The sequence below is a fragment of the Bombina bombina genome, chromosome 10, assembly GCF_027579735.1.
Source record: "Bombina bombina isolate aBomBom1 chromosome 10, aBomBom1.pri, whole genome shotgun sequence".
Taxonomy (NCBI): domain Eukaryota; kingdom Metazoa; phylum Chordata; class Amphibia; order Anura; family Bombinatoridae; genus Bombina; species Bombina bombina.
Genome location: NC_069508.1, coordinates 205376263 through 205396529, shown reverse-complemented (window position 1 = coordinate 205396529; position 20267 = coordinate 205376263). Strand labels below are relative to the sequence as shown.

General features: G+C 41.2%; 1 protein-coding gene across 1 annotated transcript in view; it reads right to left on the bottom strand.

The window, feature by feature from the left end:
- PATJ (PATJ crumbs cell polarity complex component) overlaps positions 1-20267 on the bottom strand; it is a gene marked incomplete in the record, with an annotated part of 974742 nt that overhangs the window by 29488 nt on the left and 924987 nt on the right. The window contains 2 exon segments of the mRNA XM_053693647.1: positions 16291-16408; positions 20244-20267. The exon segment at positions 20244-20267 is cut by the window's right edge and continues 63 nt beyond it. Coding sequence (XP_053549622.1) covers positions 16291-16408; positions 20244-20267 — 142 coding nt within the window.

Here is a 20267-nt window from a genome sequence, read left to right as displayed (position 1 = left end):
ACACAGTTTTTTACTGTGTGTTTTTATTTTCCCTACACCATTTGTTTGACACAATTTTTGAATTTATAAAAACAATGAGCGCAGCTCGTGTAATGTAAACATCTCCCTCACATGCAGGAAATATGCTTTTAACAGACTGTTTTCAAGGTACAAATGGCCTTTAGAGAATTCCAGCAGGGGTTTCATAGAACTGCTGAGATTTCTTACAGAATCTTGTAAGCCCAGAGACCTTTACATAATGGGGACTGCAGTTAAAGCCAACTCAAAGGGTAGCAATACATTACTGGGAGCTAGCTGAACACATTGGGTCAGCCAATGCCAAAAGGCATCTGTGTAGCCACCAATCACGAGCTAGCTAACACTAGTGCATTACTGCTTCTTAGCCTATCAAGGTATGCTTTTCATCAAAGGATACCAAATGAACAAAGTGGATTTGATAAAAGAAATAAAAACTGTTGTTTTTTAATTTGTTTGCTCTATTTGAATCTTGAAAGTTTATTTTTGATTTGCATGTCCCTTTAAATTAATTAATTAACTTTTTTTTTAATTTCACTGCATTTCCTCTATGATTTCTCAGAAGCAGGGACGTGGAGTAATCGCTGCTATATTTCAGTGGGTAGAGCAGAATGACTTAGATTAGCTGTCATGGGTTGGGTGTTGACAGAGGTTGCTGTAGAAAGGAATGGTTAGTTCTGCAGTCCGAGTGGACCTTCTGGGTCCAAAAATAGATCAGTTTCTAGCAAGGAGCAAAAACAATAAAAACACCCCTTTCTTAGATCCTGATCAATTAGCAGCCAGGAAACCTATATTCAAGCCAATTAGCAGCCAGGAAACCTAGATTCTAGCCAATTAGTAGCCAGGAAACCTAGATTCTAGCCAATTAGCAGCCAGGAAACCTAGATTCTAGCTCATTAGCAGCCAGGAAACCTAGATTCTAGCTCATTAGCAGCCAGAAAACCTAGATTCTAGAAAATTAGCAGCATGATGGTGAGTAAGCACACCACAACAATTCCTGATTGGTCATTAACTTTACTTCTGAATGGATAGAACAAAACCAAATGAATGTGTTCCAGCCAATCAATGGAGTGCCTACTTTATAGGAAGTTTAACAGTTTGCCAGGCTGCAAGATGTTGTCTATCAATAAACGCAAACCAGCCGGGTGAGGTACGGAGCTTGCAGGGCCTATGGTTTATAATAGTGCTGCAGCTCCTATCTTCCCTGGTAACATTGTACAGCACACATTTCAAAATTCCCTTCCCATTATTCAAATAGCTGTTAACACAATGTATGCTTACCTGATAAATTAATTTCTTCCACAGGTTTATCTAATTACTGTTGGGAATATCACTCCTGACCAGCAGGAGGAGACAAAGAGCACCACAGTTAAACTGTTTAGTATCACTCCCTTACCCACAACCCCCAGTCATTTGACCGAAAGGAAATGGAGAAAAAAAAGGAGAAAAACAAGGTGCGGAGATGCCTGAAATTTTAATCAAAACTAATGGTCTTGAAATAAAGGGCGGGGCCGTGGACTCACCATATCTGGAAGAAATAAATTTATCAAGTAAGCATAAATTTTGTTTTCTTCCTAAGATATGGTGAGTCCAGGGGTTCATCTCATTACTGTTGGGAACCAATACCCAAGCTAGAGGACACAGATGACAAGGGAGGGACAAGACAGGTAGACATAAAAAGAAGGCACCACCACTTGAAGAACCTTTTTCCCAAAAGAAGCTTCAGCCAAGGCAAAAGGATCCAATTTGAAAATTTTGGAAAAAGTATGCAGAGATGATTAAGTTGCAGCCTTGCAAATCTGTTCCACAGAAGCTTCATTTTAGAAAGCCCAAGAAGAGGAAACAGCTCTTGTGGAATGAGCCGTAATTCTCTCAGGAAGCTGCAGACCAGCAGTCTTGTAAGTCAAACGGAAAATACTTATCCACCAGAGAGAGAGAGAGAAGTAGAAGTAGCTTTCTGACCCTTACGTTTACCAGAGAAACAGACAAACAGGGCAGAAGACTGGTGAAAATCCTTAGTCGCCTGAAAAAAGAAAATCAAGAGCAACAACATTTAAGTCATGCAACAAACAATCCTCATGAGAAGAAGGATTAGGATAAGTGAAGGATCAACTAATTCCTGAGTAAAATTCCTATCCTAAACAACTGTAGGAAGGCAACCTAACTTAGTACGAAGAACCGCCTTATCAGCATAAACAACAAAATAAGGCGAATCATACTGCAAAGCTGAGAGTTCTGAGACTCTCGAGCAGAAGAAATAGCAATAAGAAACAAAAACATCCAAGATATCAATTTAATATCTATGGAATGCAATGGCTCAAACGGAGCCTACTGCAAAACTTTAAGAGCAAGGTTAAAGTGAATGTAAATTCTAACTGTTTGGACACTATATTTATATAGATAATCATTATAATAACCAAACCACCTCTTTCATTTGTTAAAAAAATTGGAAATATATTTTTAATTTACAAATCAAAATATCGTCGATTGACTGTACCTGCTCCTCCCACTCTCAACTTCCTTATTATCCTCAATATTACGTATTCAGTGGTCCCACCCGCTGTTTACGTATCAGCAATGCACGCTCCTGTCTCAGTTAATAACTGCGCATGCGTTAAACACCGTTTCCGCTGTCAATCAACGTAGTATTCATTGAATCTTTACATTCGATGAATACTATCGTTGTGAATCGAGCAAATCAAAGGATCTCCTACCCAAGCCCGTAATACTGGGAAATAATGAAATAATAATGGAATGAAATAAAGTGTATTTTTGTTATATATATAGAGATTAACTTGTTGTGCCAATCATAAAATTCATTTGATGAAATATAAATATGAACATTCGTTTTTTTATAAAGTAAGCCAATTGTATTTTACTACTCAGAGCCCTTTGACAACTGAACTTACCGAGCGTAATATTACTTCAGCAATGAACGGAGTCCATAAAGTGATCGATTGCGCATGCGCGAAATGTGAACGCGCTTTTACGAATAGTATGAGAAGAGGGGTCTAACGCAAGCGCAAGAAGTACTAGTGACGACATCCAAAGGGGTTGGGTCCCCCTGTGGTTAGAGCCGTTATTGGATCGCACGATCGTGAATTTTAATTAGAACGAGTGAGCGCAAATGACAGGTGGAGGATTACAATGACGGCTACAGACAAAAAAAATAAAAAAACAAGGTATTTACTGACATATAAAAAATTTGATGAATGAAACTCATGTTTTTTAACACCCAATGTTACGCCGGACTTTAGACAGGAAGCAGACTTTACATTCACTTTAAGGCTCCAAGGAGGAGACTTAAAAAAGGCCTGATTCTGACCAAAAAGATTGCACATCTGACACTTTCGCCAGACACTTAAGTAGCAAAAAAGATAATGCAGAAATCTGACCCTTCAGAGTACTGACTGACAAACCCTTCTCCAAACCTTCTTGGAGAAAGGACAATCCTAGGAATCCTGAACCTACTCAAAGAGTAGCCTCTGCCATATCTTATGGTAAATATTTATAGTAACAGGCTTGCAAGCCTGTATCATGGTCTAAATGACTGACTCAGAAAAACCACTGTAAGACAGAACTAGACGTTCAATCTTCAAGCGGACAGCTTCCGAGAAATGAAAGCTGGAGGAAAGAATGGACCCCGAATTAGAAGGTCCTTCCTCAGAAACAACCACCAAGGTGGAAGCGATACATCCCCTGTTAGGTTTGTCTACCAGATCCTGAGACACCATGCAGGAACTAGTAAAAAAAAAACCCCCAAAAAAAACGATGCTCACTCCTATTTAATACGAGCAATGACAGCACCAAATTGCAAGACTAGTCTTGAAAAAGGGCTGTTAAGGACCGAAACGCGTCGACATACTGGTGAGCTTATTTTCATTCACTCAAATGTTATTTTGATTGTTATTATATTACTGTTATTTTGTTTATTTACAGGTTCTATTTTTTACATTCTATTATTATTTTTTGCATAACTTTGGGACATCACATCTACTATTTTTAAAAGACTTCACCAATTAGTCACTTTAAACATTGTTTCACGGATTAGCACATTTTGGAGTGTGAAGATAGGAGTATATCATTTGGATTTTTGTATTTTTTTGTTGTTCATCTGTTTGAACGGTGATTCATCTATTTGCCGCACCGAAGACACGTTGATATATTTATTTGGACACTTTGTTTTTTTTTAACTTTGTATTCCCCTTAACTGGACATTATTTGGACACATTGGTTACCATACACTATATTTACACACTAGCGTGTGTTGTTTCCATTCATATCCAAGTTTATGATTGTACTTTATATATGTTACCATATCGTTATTGATTTTAATACCCTAAGATTATCGTTATTAATATTCATACGTCATCATTGTTTTTAAACTTGATACGGTTTTTAGACTTAGTAATTTTTGTATTCCCATGGATCCATGTAGATTTTACTGATCATATTTTTATTTACATATGCATTGTTGTTTTTAATTATTGCCTTATTAAATGCTTGCATCACTTTATTAACTATTGCCCTATAAAATGCATGTATCACTTATTTAATTAACAGTGGTCCCAGACAAACAGAGGGATATAACCCCCCACTTGGTCCGATCCCGGATTGGACAAATCATCTGTCTTGTGTTAGAAAAGACCATTTTCAACCTGAAATATCAAAAATATTTCTGTCAGATAAGGACCAGACAAGGTCTTACCCTTGTAAGAAAGCATCAGAAAACTTTGACTCAGAGGAAAAACCACCAACCAAACCAAAAGCCCCAACGCCCTGGGGGCTAGCACCGTGAAACCATGGCTCCTGGCTTAAAGGCTTACATGGTAGCAACAGAAATAAAGAATTGGCTAGTGTAAGAGCCTTAATCTGATTTGGATCTCCTGCAAAGGAAACCCTACCAAAAATTAAACAGACAAGGCAAGGAACCAATAAGGCTTCACACTTAAAACAGTGGCCATACAACTTCCATATAAGCCTCCAGCTTAGTGATGCGAAAGCGGAAGCTTTGCCTGGTTCAAACCCACAACCTACTGCTTCTGGAGCGGTGGAACTATCCACTATGCCACATATTTAAAACTTCTGCTTTAGAAGGCTAGCTGAGATTAGAAGCACACGTCTCCTTAACAGAGAAGCTATTCTCCATACGGATCGAAGATCTTTATAGCCAGAGCAGACAAAGTCCCTACTACTTAGGCACCGTGCATCAAGATATTTTTACGGAGACCACGACAGGAAACATCTAATAAAACAGTAGAGAGGCAAAAAAGGAATCCCTGACTACTCCCACTTTCGGGAAAATCCCTGAGCACGGTCTGGAACAGGAAAAACTTCCACAGGGAATCCTAGTATTTAAAATGTTTACTAGATTCTAAAGGATTGACAACGACAGACGTATCAAGGTCGTTCAAACTAGCCAAAACCTCCTTTAACAATACACAAAGGTGTTCAGGCTTAAATCTGAAGGTTACTACTTCAGTATCAGATGAAGGAATTATATTGTCCAAATCTAAGATTTCACCCTCAGAGATTACCGAAGTAACCACCACAACAGACGAATGATGAAACACAACCTGAGTAGCAGGTGGTGGAGCAGAAACCTTATTATCGGAATCTCAAATTTTCTTCTTGCGTTTTCCCTTTGGGCACAGGAAAGGCAGGTAATGTCGCAGATACCGCTGAAGGTACCTGTGCAAAAAGTTCTGCAGGCAAATAACTCCTCCAGGAGATTACGAGGAACTGCAGGGTACCGCATGTGACGCCATTGTGGCTTGGGATGCATAGGGAGAAGGCTGTGGCATAGCTTGAAAAGCATCATCCTAGGGCAGAAATAAACAATCTCAACCTGAGAAAGTTCAAACTAAGCAAACAGCACAAAATTGCAAAAGTGAACAATTTGAGTTTCAATACATAACATGAAAAACAAAAGAATCTTCCATGCATTAAAAGAACATATTTTAATATGATATATGTAAATATGCTGTGTACTGTAGCTTTAAACAAGGCACTGAAGGCCTTTTCTTATCAAGTCTAGTACTAAACTAGAGGAGAAGACAAAAAACAGAATTTATGTTTACCTGATAAATTACTTTCTCCAACGGTGTGTCCGGTCCACGGCGTCATCCTTACTTATGGGATATTCTCTTCCCCAACAGGAAATGGCAAAGAGCCCAGCAAAGCTGGTCACATGATCCCTCCTAGGCTCCGCCTACCCCAGTCATTCGACCGACGTTAAGGAGGAATATTTGCATAGGAGAAACCATATGATACCGTGGTGACTGTAGTTAAAGAAAATAAATTATCAGACCTGATTAAAAAACCAGGGCGGGCCGTGGACCGGACACACCGTTGGAGAAAGTAATTTATCAGGTAAACATAAATTCTGTTTTCTCCAACATAGGTGTGTCCGGTCCACGGCGTCATCCTTACTTATGGGAACCAATACCAAAGCTTTAGGACACGGATGATGGGAGGGAGCAAATCAGGTCACCTAGATGGAAGGCACCACGGCTTGCAAAACCTTTCTCCCAAAAATAGCCTCAGAAGAAGCAAAAGTATCAAACTTGTAAAATTTGGTAAAAGTGTGCAGTGAAGACCAAGTCGCTGCCCTACATATCTGATCAACAGAAGCCTCGTTCTTGAAGGCCCATGTGGAAGCCACAGCCCTAGTGGAATGAGCTGTGATTCTTTCGGGAGGCTGCCGTCCGGCAGTCTCGTAAGCCAATCTGATGATGATTTTAATCCAAAAAGAGAGAGAGGTAGAAGTTGCTTTTTGACCTCTCCTTTTACCGGAATAAACAACAAACAAGGAACATGTTTGTCTAAAATCCTTTGTAGCATCTAAATAGAATTTTAGAGCGCGAACAACATCCAAATTGTGCAACAAACGTTCCTTCTTCGAAACTGGTTTCGGACACAGAGAAGGTACGATAATCTCCTGGTTAATGTTTTTGTTAGAAACAACTTTTGGAAGAAAACCAGGTTTAGTACGTAAAACCACCTTATCTGCATGGAACACCAGATAAGGAGGAGAACACTGCAGAGCAGATAATTCTGAAACTCTTCTAGCAGAAGAAATTGCAACCAAAAACAAAACTTTCCAAGATAATAACTTAATATCAACGGAATGTAAGGGTTCAAACGGAACCCCCTGAAGAACTGAAAGAACTAAGTTGAGACTCCAAGGAGGAGTCAAAGGTTTGTAAACAGGCTTGATTCTAACCAGAGCCTGAACAAAGGCTTGAACATCTGGCACAGCTGCCAGCTTTTTGTGAAGTAACACAGACAAGGCAGAAATCTGTCCCTTCAGGGAACTTGCAGATAATCCTTTTTCCAATCCTTCTTGAAGGAAGGATAGAATCTTAGGAATCTTAACCTTGTCCCAAGGGAATCCTTTAGATTCACACCAACAGATATATTTTTTCCAAATTTTGTGGTAAATCTTTCTAGTTACAGGCTTTCTGGCCTGAACAAGAGTATCGATAACAGAATCTGAGAACCCTCGCTTCGATAAGATCAAGCGTTCAATCTCCAAGCAGTCAGCTGGAGTGAGACCAGATTCGGATGTTCGAACGGACCTTGAACAAGAAGGTCTCGTCTCAAAGGTAGCTTCCATGGTGGAGCCGATGACATATTCACCAGATCTGCATACCAAGTCCTGCGTGGCCACGCAGGAGCTATCAAGATCACAGACGCCCTTTCCTGATTGATCCTGGCTACCAGCCTGGGGATGAGAGGAAACGGCGGGAATACATAAGCTAGGTTGAAGGTCCAAGGTGCTACTAGTGCATCCACTAGAGCCGCCTTGGGATCCCTGGATCTGGACCCGTAGCAAGGAACTTTGAAGTTCTGACGAGAGGCCATCAGATCCATGTCTGGAATGCCCCACAGTTGAGTGACTTGGGCAAAGATTTCCGGATGGAGTTCCCACTCCCCCGGATGCAATGTCTGACGACTCAGAAAATCCGCTTCCCAATTTTCCACTCCTGGGATGTGGATAGCAGACAGGTGGCAGGAGTGAGACTCCGCCCATAGAATGATTTTGGTCACTTCTTCCATCGCCAGGGAACTCCTTGTTCCCCCCTGATGGTTGATGTACGCAACAGTTGTCATGTTGTCTGATTGAAACCGTATGAACTTGGCCCTCGCTAGCTGAGGCCAAGCCTTGAGAGCATTGAATATCGCTCTCAGTTCCAGAATATTTATCGGTAGAAGAGATTCTTCCCGAGACCAAAGACCCTGAGCTTTCAGGGATCCCCAGACCGCGCCCCAGCCCATCAGACTGGCGTCGGTCGTGACAATGACCCACTCTGGTCTGCGGAAGGTCATCCCTTGTGACAGTTGTCCAGGGACAGCCACCAACGGAGTGAGTCTCTGGTCCTCTGATTTACTTGTATCCTCGGAGACAAGTTTGTATAGTCCCCATTCCACTGACTGAGCATGCACAGTTGTAATGGTCTTAGATGAATGCGCGCAAAAGGAACTATGTCCATTGCCGCTACCATCAAACCTATCACTTCCATGCACTGCGCTATGGAAGGAAGAGGAACGGAATGAAGTATCCGACAAGAGTCTAGAAGTTTTGTTTTTCTGGCCTCTGTCAGAAAAAACCTCATTTCTAAGGAGTCTATTATTGTCCCCAAGAAGGGAACCCTTGTTGACGGAGATAGAGAACTCTTTTCCATGTTCACTTTCCATCCGTGAGATCTGAGAAAGGCCAGGACAATGTCCGTGTGAGCCTTTGCTTGAGGAAGGGACGACGCTTGAATCAGAATGTCGTCCAAGTAAGGTACTACAGCAATGCCCCTTGGTCTTAGCACAGCTAGAAGGGACCCTAGTACCTTTGTGAAAATCCTTGGAGCAGTGGCTAATCCGAAAGGAAGCGCCACGAACTGGTAATGCTTGTCCAGGAATGCGAACCTTAGGAACCGATGATGTTCCTTGTGGATAGGAATATGTAGATACGCATCCTTTAAATCCACCGTGGTCATGAATTGACCTTCCTGGATGGAAGGAAGAATTGTTCGAATGGTTTCCATTTTGAACGATGGAACCTTGAGAAACTTGTTTAAGATCTTGAGATCTAAGATTGGTCTGAACGTTCCCTCTTTTTTGGGAACTATGAACAGATTGGAGTAGAACCCCATCCCTTGTTCTCCTAATGGAACAGGATGAATCACTCCCATTTTTAACAGGTCTTCTACACAACGTAAGAATGCCTGTCTTTTTATGTGGTCTGAAGACAACTGAGACCTGTGGAACCTCCCCCTTGGGGGAAGCCCCTTGAATTCCAGAAGATAACCTTGGGAGACTATTTCTAGCGCCCAAGGATCCAGAACATCTCTTGCCCAAGCCCGAGCGAAGAGAGAGAGTCTGCCCCCCACCAGATCCGGTCCCGGATCGGGGGCCAACATTTCATGCTGTCTTGGTAGCAGTGGCAGGTTTCTTGGCCTGCTTTCCCTTGTTCCAGCCTTGCATTGGTCTCCAAGCTGGCTTGGCTTGAGAAGTATTACCCTCTTGCTTAGAGGACGTAGCACTTTGGGCTGGTCCTTTTCTACGAAAGGGACGAAAATTAGGTTTATTTTTGGCCTTGAAAGGCCGATCCTGAGGAAGGGCATGGCCCTTACCCCCAGTGATATCAGAGATAATCTCTTTCAAGTCAGGGCCAAACAGCGTTTTCCCCTTGAAAGGAATGTTAAGTAGCTTGTTCTTGGAAGACGCATCAGCTGACCAAGATTTCAACCAAAGCGCTCTGCGCGCCACAATAGCAAACCCAGAATTCTTAGCCGCTAACCTAGCCAATTGCAAAGTGGCGTCTAGGGTGAAAGAATTAGCCAATTTGAGAGCATTGATTCTGTCCATAATCTCCTCATAAGGAGGAGAATCACTATCGACCGCCTTTACCAGCTCATCGAACCAGAAACACGCGGCTGTAGCGACAGGGACAATGCATGAAATTGGTTGTAGAAGGTAACCCTGCTGAACAAACATCTTTTTAAGTAAACCTTCTAATTTTTTATCCATAGGATCTTTGAAAGCACAACTATCTTCTATGGGTATAGTGGTGCGTTTGTTTAAAGTGGAAACCGCTCCCTCGACCTTGGGGACTGTCTGCCATAAGTCCTTTCTGGGGTCGACCATAGGAAACAATTTTTTAAATATGGGGGGAGGGACGAAAGGAATACCGGGCCTTTCCCATTCTTTATTTACAATGTCCGCCACCCGCTTGGGTATAGGAAAAGCTTCTGGGAGCCCCGGGACCTCTAGGAACTTGTCCATTTTACATAGTTTCTCTGGGATGACCAACTTGTCACAATCATCCAGAGTGGATAATACCTCCTTAAGCAGAATGCGGAGATGTTCCAACTTAAATTTAAACGTAATCACATCAGGTTCAGCTTGTTGAGAAATGTTCCCTGAATCAGTAATTTCTCCCTCAGACAAAACCTCCCTGGCCCCATCAGACTGGTTTAGGGGCCCTTCAGAACCATTATTATCAGCGTCGTCATGCTCTTCAGTATCTAAAACAGAGCAGTCGCGCTTACGCTGATAAGTGTGCATTTTGGCTAAAATGTTTTTGACAGAATTATCCATTACAGCCGTTAATTGTTGCATAGTAAGGAGTATTGGCGCGCTAGATGTACTAGGGGCCTCCTGAGTGGGCAAGACTCGTGTAGACGAAGGAGGGAATGATGCAGTACCATGCTTACTCCCCTCACTTGAGGAATCATCTTGGGCATCATTGTCATTGTCACATAAATCACATTTATTTAAATGAGAAGGAACTCTGGCTTCCCCACATTCAGAACACAGTCTATCTGGTAGTTCAGACATGTTAAACAGGCATAAACTTGATAACAAAGTACAAAAAACGTTTTAAAATAAAACCGTTACTGTCACTTTAAATTTTAAACTGAACACACTTTATTACTGCAATTGCGAAAAAATATGAAGGAATTGTTCAAAATTCACCAAAATTTCACCACAGTGTCTTAAAGCCTTAAAAGTATTGCACACCAAATTTGGAAGCTTTAACCCTTAAAATAACTTTAACCCCTTTACAGTCCCTGGTGTCTGCTTTGCTGAGACCCAACCAAGCCCAAAGGGGAATACGATACCAAATGACGCCTTCAGAAAGTCTTTTCTATGTATCAGAGCTCCTCACACATGCGACTGCATGTCATGCCTCTCAAAAACAAGTGCGCAACACCGGCGCGAAAATGAGGCTCTGCCTATGATTTGGGAAAGCCCCTAAAGAGAAAGGTGTCTAAAAAAGTGCCTGCCGATATAATCTTATCAAAATACCCAGATTAAATGATTCCTCAAGGCTAAATATGTGTTAATAATGAATCGATTTAGCCCAGAAAAAGTCTACAGTCTTAATAAGCCCTTGTGAAGCCCTTATTTACAATCTTAATAAACATGGCTTACCGGATCCCATAGGGAAAATGACAGCTTCCAGCATTACATCGTCTTGTTAGAATGTGTCATACCTCAAGCAGCAAGAGACTGCTCACTGTTCCCCCAACTGAAGTTAATTCCTCTCAACAGTCCTGTGTGGAACAGCCATGGATTTTAGTAACGGTTGCTAAAATCATTTTCCTCATACAAACAGAAATCTTCATCTCTTTTCTGTTTCTGAGTAAATAGTACATACCAGCACTATTTTAAAATAAACTCTTGATTGAATAATAAAAACTACAGTTAAACACTAAAAAACTCTAAGCCATCTCCGTGGAGATGTTGCCTGTACAACGGCAAAGAGAATGACTGGGGTAGGCGGAGCCTAGGAGGGATCATGTGACCAGCTTTGCTGGGCTCTTTGCCATTTCCTGTTGGGGAAGAGAATATCCCATAAGTAAGGATGACGCCGTGGACCGGACACACCTATGTTGGAGAAATTAACCTTCTACCTCAGAAACACTGAGGTATAAAAACCACATGTGCTGTCTCTTTAAATATAACGTTACAGATGGTAACACCCCGACCAGCCCTGAGATCCAGCTTCCAAAACCACCTAAGACTGGGTCAGTAAAAAGAGCAGAGCATCGGCAACCGGAAGTCGCAGGGAGAAAAAAATGGTCCGTGCACCTAATAGTTCAGGCAAATCTTACCCTAGAACTAAACACCCCAACTGGCCAAAAAGCCAGACACAAGGGTATGGATGCCTATTCAGAGAATCCGGATAGCTAGAAGAACTCGAAAGTTCAGACCAAAAGGAGGAACCACCCCTAGCTAAAGTCCAACGCTCCAAGAAGCAAGGCTAGAAGCCATATGGAGATACTTCTCAGAGCCTCAGGACAACCAAGGGATACCTTGAGGTCCAAAAAAATCATACTAGCAGGACTAGTCTCCCTAACACCTCCGCACAAGCAGAGGACACAAAGAAGGAAAGGCACTAAACTTACCCAGCTCTGGAAAACCCAGAGCTAAACAAAAGTCCCCGCAGGGAACAACCATTACCCGGAAGCACAGATCCCTAAAAGGAGATCCACTTACCCAGAGGCAATGGAAGAAGACCCAAAGGCCTCTTATAACTCAGTCAAGATTAAAAGCTGCAACTAGATATACTAGAAACAGCTACACGTACACCTGCAAGGTGTCAAGAGCTGCAACAGGTTTCAAACTGCAACCTTCCGCATGCTAGACAGCCATGCTGTATAAGCTGTTGGATCAAGCCCAAAAGGACACATCCAGAGACCTAAAAATGAAGGCCAAACCACTCAATAGCGTTAAGGGACGTTAAGCCCTCCCACCCTCCACCTCATGTGGGAGGAAACTCTAAGTTCTGATGAAATCAGATGTCAGATAGAGTGACGCAGTGGAAGAACTCCCCTGCTCGGTCATCTATGACTGAAGGCTATAAGGACTGGAACAATCCTTCCCACCTCACAGACCCACAGGTCCTCTCGAATGCTTAGTTGAACATGAAAAACAATGATAACTTTACACTCGGCGCTTCTGCCTAATCATCCTAGCATAACAGCGCCACGTGTCTGAACAGCCACAAAACCGAACGAACCCGACAGGACCAGCCTGCAGCTAGGGTCCCAACCAGCAAGCTGCGTAAATTCTCCATCGTAGGGGAAAAAACAGAAAAAAGACATTTTTAACAAAGGACTAACATGTCCAACAACTTCCGAAGAAGTAATAAAGAGTATCAACCCCAGAAGGTTCCCGAAGGAAACAAAAAGAAATAAAAGACATCCCATCGGATATAAATAAAATTTAAGGCAACCCAGAGGTTAACGCCCAAGAGACACAGGCCTATCTGCAGGACCAGCCAAACGGAGCCCTATCTCACAAAACTGGGAAAGATCTCAACAAATGACTTCATCCCCACATGTCTAATGAGGTGCACCATTCGAATTATCAGACTGAAATTCCCTGGTAACGATAGGGTCATTCAATAACTGAAAAACATGTCTGAGCAACACACGAAAGGCGCACAATCCTGTAACGGAAGGCACAACACTCAGGGACAGATACTCCCGTGGGGAACTGTAGAGGCCCTCCCCAAGGTGGAAGGCCCAGGACAATAGGGCACAAGCACATTCTCAAAGAAACGTCTGGACTCTGCAGACGAACAATCGCCAACATTATGTGGAAGCGAAAACGTGCTGCATCCTCCGGGGGAAACACGCCACCCCGCATGGAGGAACCATAAACTGGGTTACCCGCATGTGCAGAAGTATGATTTGGTAGGGAACTTGCCTCTCGGAGGACAGGACCCCCAGAGGCGGATGGCTCAGCTGTCCCTTGATTCCCCAAGCCCGAGGAACCAGGCGCTCTGAAATGGCATACGGAACAAAACTGGTTGACAGGCGTCAATGAGGCTACTCCAGATTCATCACCGGACACAGAATCTGAAATATAAATAGTCTCACTATCAGAATCCTCTGTAACTGAATCTGAAATTAACACAGTCTCAGCATCAGAATCCTCCATAACTGCGGACTAGAACATTTCCTTCACCACGCGGTCAGGAATGTGGAAATGGAACAACGGAACGTAGCCACGCCTGAACACAAGGTGAACCATACAGTCCAAACAAGTGCGTCCAACCAAAAGGCTGCGTCAGTTCCAAAGGCCTCAATGTTCCAACCACGAGCCCAGCAAACATTGCACATAAGCAGGTTGAATCTCATAACAAACATGATTATAAAACCCCACCTGTTCAATAACCCCCCTTAGGAGATATTAACCCTCGATTCCAAGATACTAAAAGAGACTCACTGAGACCCTTATGTATAGTTAGACCCACAAGGAACATGGGGAACACTGGGGAACATTCACATTACAATACATTGCGAATAAAGTAAAATTAAACGATCTTACCGGAATCTACGCCGTGGAACAGGAACACGGCCCTTCAAGTGTGACGGATAGTAGCATCGCCTTCGCCATGGACTTGAGAGAAGAAAGCAGGAAGCGAAGCAAAGTTTGACAACGCCGATTGCTTGAGGAGCTGTTAATATGAGTTGGGATGGTTTTGCAGAAAGAAACTCCCTGCATCATCCAAGCTCTCAATGAGAGACTGACAGGACTACTTAAAACTCCTGTCCCATGCCGAAGAGTACTACCCTCCATAAGAGACAAAAACAAATATTAAAAATTCTGACACTTCTCTGCCATCCTTCTGGGACGAAAGGCAAAGAATGACTGGGGGATGAGGGGAGTGGGAGGAGTATTTAAGCTTTTGGCTGGGTTGTCTTTGCCTCCTCCTGGTGGCCAGGTTCTTATTTTCCAGAAGTAATGAATGCAGCTGTGGACTCTTTCCATTTAAGAAGAAAAACAAGCCACTCCGCTAAGAAAGTCTAAAAACAAGAACGGAAAACCGAGTCACGTGACCCGCCAATGAGGAAGTAGGCCACAATCCAAGCACGCGCTGCAAATAATCTTCTAACAATTTAAGTGAAAATACCAGGTTCCTTCCCACCACACTAATAGTAATGGGGGACAAACATAGCACACATCATCTTCCTAAGGGTATGGTCCCAGTTGTAGCAGTTACAGCAATCTCTACTATAAGACATTGAATGCACAAATACAGTCCATCATAAAGATAAATGTCTTCCATGTTTATCATTAAAAATAAACGTCCTCCACAGCAGATATTTAGCTAGGGTCTCCACAACATACAGAGCTTACAGCTATAACCTGTTGTGAGACTAGACTGAAATCAGAACAAAGCTTGCTTAGTATAACATTGCTGAATCTGCAGCTAGCTGAAATACCATACATTAACCCTTATAACTCCCAAGAGAGAAAAGGATCGTCTCCCACATGCATTACCGTGCCTGCAACATGTCCCATGTAACTCTTATAACAGGGTTAACTATGTGCCATAAACCAAAAACAGCAGGATCTTACTCTTCAAAGTTCCTCAGTGCATTTATCTCCCCACCGGGAAGAAAAGGCACCTGCTCCGCTGTCCGGCTTGTAGACAGTCACAAGGCATGAGAGGACACAGCTCATCACAGAGACCTTTAAGAAAAGAAAGAACAGGGTATCCAGCTCTGGCTTTCTATAGTAGGGCAGCCACTGTTAGGAAAACACAGCAAGTAAGACTTTACAAGTTCCCAACTGCTTTAAAGCCACCACTGCTCGACTGCAAAGACTAATGTGGGATATGGCTATACCCCAAAACTTGCTTGTAGCGATAAATCAATATTTCTTCAGACACCAAAACTTTACTTCCTCCATGCACCAAACAGTTTAACTGCTGGCCAGGAGTGATATTCCCAACAGTAATTAGATGAACTCGTGGACTCACCATATCTTAGGAAGAAATTCCCATTTTATATTCCCATTAAATATGCAGGGATGAGTCATTACAACTGACTGTACCCCCTGCTTTGTCATATGTGAGACAACTTCCTGAGGGTATGGACAACTAGAGCCCTAATAGGTAAGTGGCCAAGGGTGGATTAGAACAGCAAATGGTAGGGGCAGAAAACATGCTTAGACTGTAGTGCACCAGCTACCTTTCTGGAAAAAAATTGTTCCTTCAAATGAAAAAAACTCCATTCAAAACACTTTAGGCAGCTATCTGCCATTTTGAACAGAGGTGTTTTTTTACCTCTTTAATGGATTCGAATATCTATGAAACTAAGATAAACAAAAACCTGCAAACGTGCAATAGTGGTTTTGTATAGCCACCCCCTAATGGATTGGAATGCTGTTAAACACTGGTAAAACCATTATGTGCTACAGCAATGCGGCTAACCAGCAATTTATAAGGTGTCCGATAAGGCAGCATGATATTGTTACCAGAATTCCTTTGAGATGGCTCTGAAGATGACTTCAAGGAGCTTTCTATATTTTGTATGCTGGAAATAACCGGAGCAAAAGTTGGAGGATGAGAACCATGAGTGCTCTTTTGGCTGACCTAGAAAAAAATTGATAAAAAAGCAATATTAATTACAATTAATAGTAAAATGAGTACAATGCAGGAGTTGTTATTACAGTTAAACTTTGTTTTGTATAATTCTCTTACCCTTATAAGGTAAATTACATTAATGATATAAATATTATGTTTGATACATCTCTTGATATACTTGACTTGCTAGTTGGATCATTGAGAAGCCGTCTACATCTGGGTTAGAATTTATAAGCAGTTTGATTTTTAGATGATTCTAGTTTCAATGACAGTGTAAGAAACACAAGTCCTAACATATCTTTCAGAAGTAAAACTGGGACAAAACAAAGAAATCTAGTTACTACCTTTGGGAGGCTCATTGCAGAGTTAAGACCTGCTGACTTAATATATACAAATACTCTAATTCAAGATGGAATTTCTTCTAACAGTAATTCATTCTGAAATATAGATGAGAGCTGATAATTATAAAACAAGTCTGCTATGACCTCACATTAATGTCACTACTCTCTGCTTTCCAGCTGTTGTCTTCCTCAGAACCCTAGTTGATGTTGCTAATTACTATGCACGTATCGGTTAGTTTATTACTGTGTTATTATTTTATTTATGGTATAAAACGAAAACAATATTAAAAAAATATATATATACACACACACACACACATACACACAGTCCAATGGTGAGCTTGGCACACACTAACAGAAACCACAAACGCTAGGGAGCATTTTTTAAGAATATGAATATATCCCACAAAGCAGAAAGTGCTTTGTGGGATATATATATATGGTACCAGACAATGCATACCCTCAGTGGCTGCTGCACATCTGTATCTCTTGAGAATCAGCCATTTCTGGTTTATGCACTGTTCCATGAACATTCAAATACTTTCCAGTAATATACATTGCAAAACATAGGATATCGGGTATTTAATATTTAATTAGTTCCTTTTGAAGACCTCACATTACTCTCATATTCCTCCTGCCTAAGCATAGTTGGAATGTTACATTTTTGCAAAACATCTTATTTCCAATTTAATTTGTGTCTTTTTTGGAGCAGAATTTATAACTGACTGTAGTGAAACATGTCACTTTGTCTTATATGAAGACTGTCTCCCCTAACAATAATGTTATTTTATCTGATGGGTATTGTACCATTTTAATAGGTTTGGTCTTTTAAATTTGTTTGTGGAAACACTTTATATTGGATGCTCACAAGGTAAAACTTTGATCCGTGCTAACCAGCAATAGCTATCACAGTGATTGTTACACCTCATATGAATGTGACTATGCTGCAATAGGATATATATCCTCAATATACAGAAGGAGTCTATACAGACATTTTAAGGTCACAATTGGTTTTATTTTATTCCAGTTTGTTTTATTGTTGCTATTTCTTATGCGATTTTATTTAAAAAGTCACTCTGAGTATCATATTAGATTTTATTTTCCAGAGAGACGTCCCTATTAACTGTCTATGCTGTATATATCATCATTGTCACACTATTAAATACATTTTATTTTATCTATAATAGGGTTTTATTTTATTATCCTCCAGGATCCCTTAGCTTTGATTAGTGCTCCTTTACTACTGTTTATATATTATTTTTTAGCTACCTTTTGGGAAGGGTTAACTGATTAGCGCTCCTTTACTACTGTTTATATATTATTTTTTAGCTACCTTTTGGGAAGGGTTAAGCTGTTAGGGAGCTTAGGAGTCCACTACTTGGCGCCACTCTTAGCTTTGTACTACAACCTGGATGCAGACACGTGAGAATTCAGTGAATACTTTCTGCCTATTATGTTCTAGACAAGGTGTGCTAAATGTGTTCACTCCAATGCTATCATCCAGTAGTGCATTATTGTATATAATGTTGCCATGGTGATAAAGAAGCCAAATGGTATTGTTAGCATCAGTGCCAGGACTGGGAGCAAAAATAGGCCCCGGCATTTAAAGGTGGAGCACCCCACATCATTTAGACCTCTGTCAGCTAGGTAGCCATAATACACCAGATATCTCATCCTGCAGCACCTCTGCTTAACAGACAGACAGATAATGTACTTTCTGCTTTACAAAATAGGCAGTTTGTAACAGCTTTTCCTATTGTTACCCGTATTAAGAGAGGGTGGTATATAGAAGCAAGACTCACATAAGAGCCCATCCCACTGTGCATTTGCCCTCTATGCCCTATGGCCAGTCTGGACCTGGCAAGGGCCACACAGTGAACTAGTAAATCCTACTCATTGTTATGAGATTTAAATATATAAGATAATCGTTTAGTTTTTTGCTCATTAGAACTGTTGTTAAATAAAGCTGTGCTAAGGGTGATGTCATATGGTAGGATGAACTTGTATAGGATTGAATGAACAGTCTTTTAAATAAGACTCTATTTGAGTGGCACCATATGCCTGAGGAAACAGCGTGTAGACACTGGGACACTGAGATCTCTGTAAGTTATTAAAGTACATTGTGTGCTCCCTACTCCGTGAGTATTATTACCCTTTAATTATGGGAGGGGAGAATCCACAGTTGGCTGCACTAGGAGACGCCCTTCTGTTTTATAGCTAATAATTGGTTATCAGACTACATACGGATGCATACATCAGACAATAACTGCACATAAAAGTTTTTACTTAAATAGAGTGGACTTCAGATTAGGTTTAACCACTAGACACTGTTAGGGTGGCATAGAACATCCTACCTTATATGACGCCCTGCACCCTCCTCCTTTTATTTAATAGGAAATGGGAGGCGTGCCTAGCATCGTAGACAGTCCCTAATGATCTGATCCCAGCCTTGTAATCCCATGATCGCATTGACTATCGCATGATTTGTTTTTCAGCAAGTGTTTACATCGTTCCAATGTTAAACACTTGCCCCCCGGCACAAAATGGTTAATTTACCATTTTGATTGTTGCCAAATGTAATGAAAGTACGGTCATATTAGTATTTTTATTTGATTGGCATAACGAGTTAAGAAGGTTTTCATACTTAAAATATGAAGATCTAAAGCCAGTCACTGTATAAAGTATTATTAAAAGCAATTAGTGTAGTTGGCTCCTCAGTATACACTTGTAGTTTGCAATGCCTCACTGCAGGGAATGACAAAGCTTGGAAGTTCTGGGGCACATCAGCTTTAAATCTTTGATCGTGTGCCTCTGGGATACAAATAGTTTTTTTATACATAAGTACATTACCAGCACAAAGTCAGTCGTTCTCCTCTCTTTCAAGTCTGCCAGAAATCTGTCAATTCCTTATTTTTTTCAAAATCATAAGGTTTATTGAAAACCAAGAAATTGCAATACAAGTTGAAAGATAAAACAAAAATTGTACATTGGCTTCAAGTTACATCTTATTGATTTGTTTCAAAACATTTTTTTTAATACAATTGGAATAGTAATAGGGGGTAAGGGTGGGTTAAACAACTTAATAACATAAGATAATAAGAAATTGTTACTGTTTGCGTGGTTTAATAAGATCTCATCCGGCATGTTAAGTTTAAGGGTGGGGTGAGCTTAGTATTAAATAGCCTAGCACTAATCTGGAGTCTACCAGTTGGCAATGGGCACTCTTGATGTTTGAGTCAGTTTGTTTGTGCAAGGAAGGGATATTGTGTAGGATTATGTGTTTTTTACAGTTGGGTTGGATGGGATTTATTTTTATTTTTTCTGCTTATTTTGCGCATAACTAGCCACACACATTAAAACTGGTAATTCAGGCACATTCTACAACATTCTTACGGGAACAGTTTGCAAGGGTTGTAGAGCAGTTTTTTATTGCAGAACACGACACAGGATGGAAATAAAAGCGTTCTTTTCATATCAATAAAAGGGAAAACAAAGTTACTGACCTGACTGGATTGGGAAGATTGTTT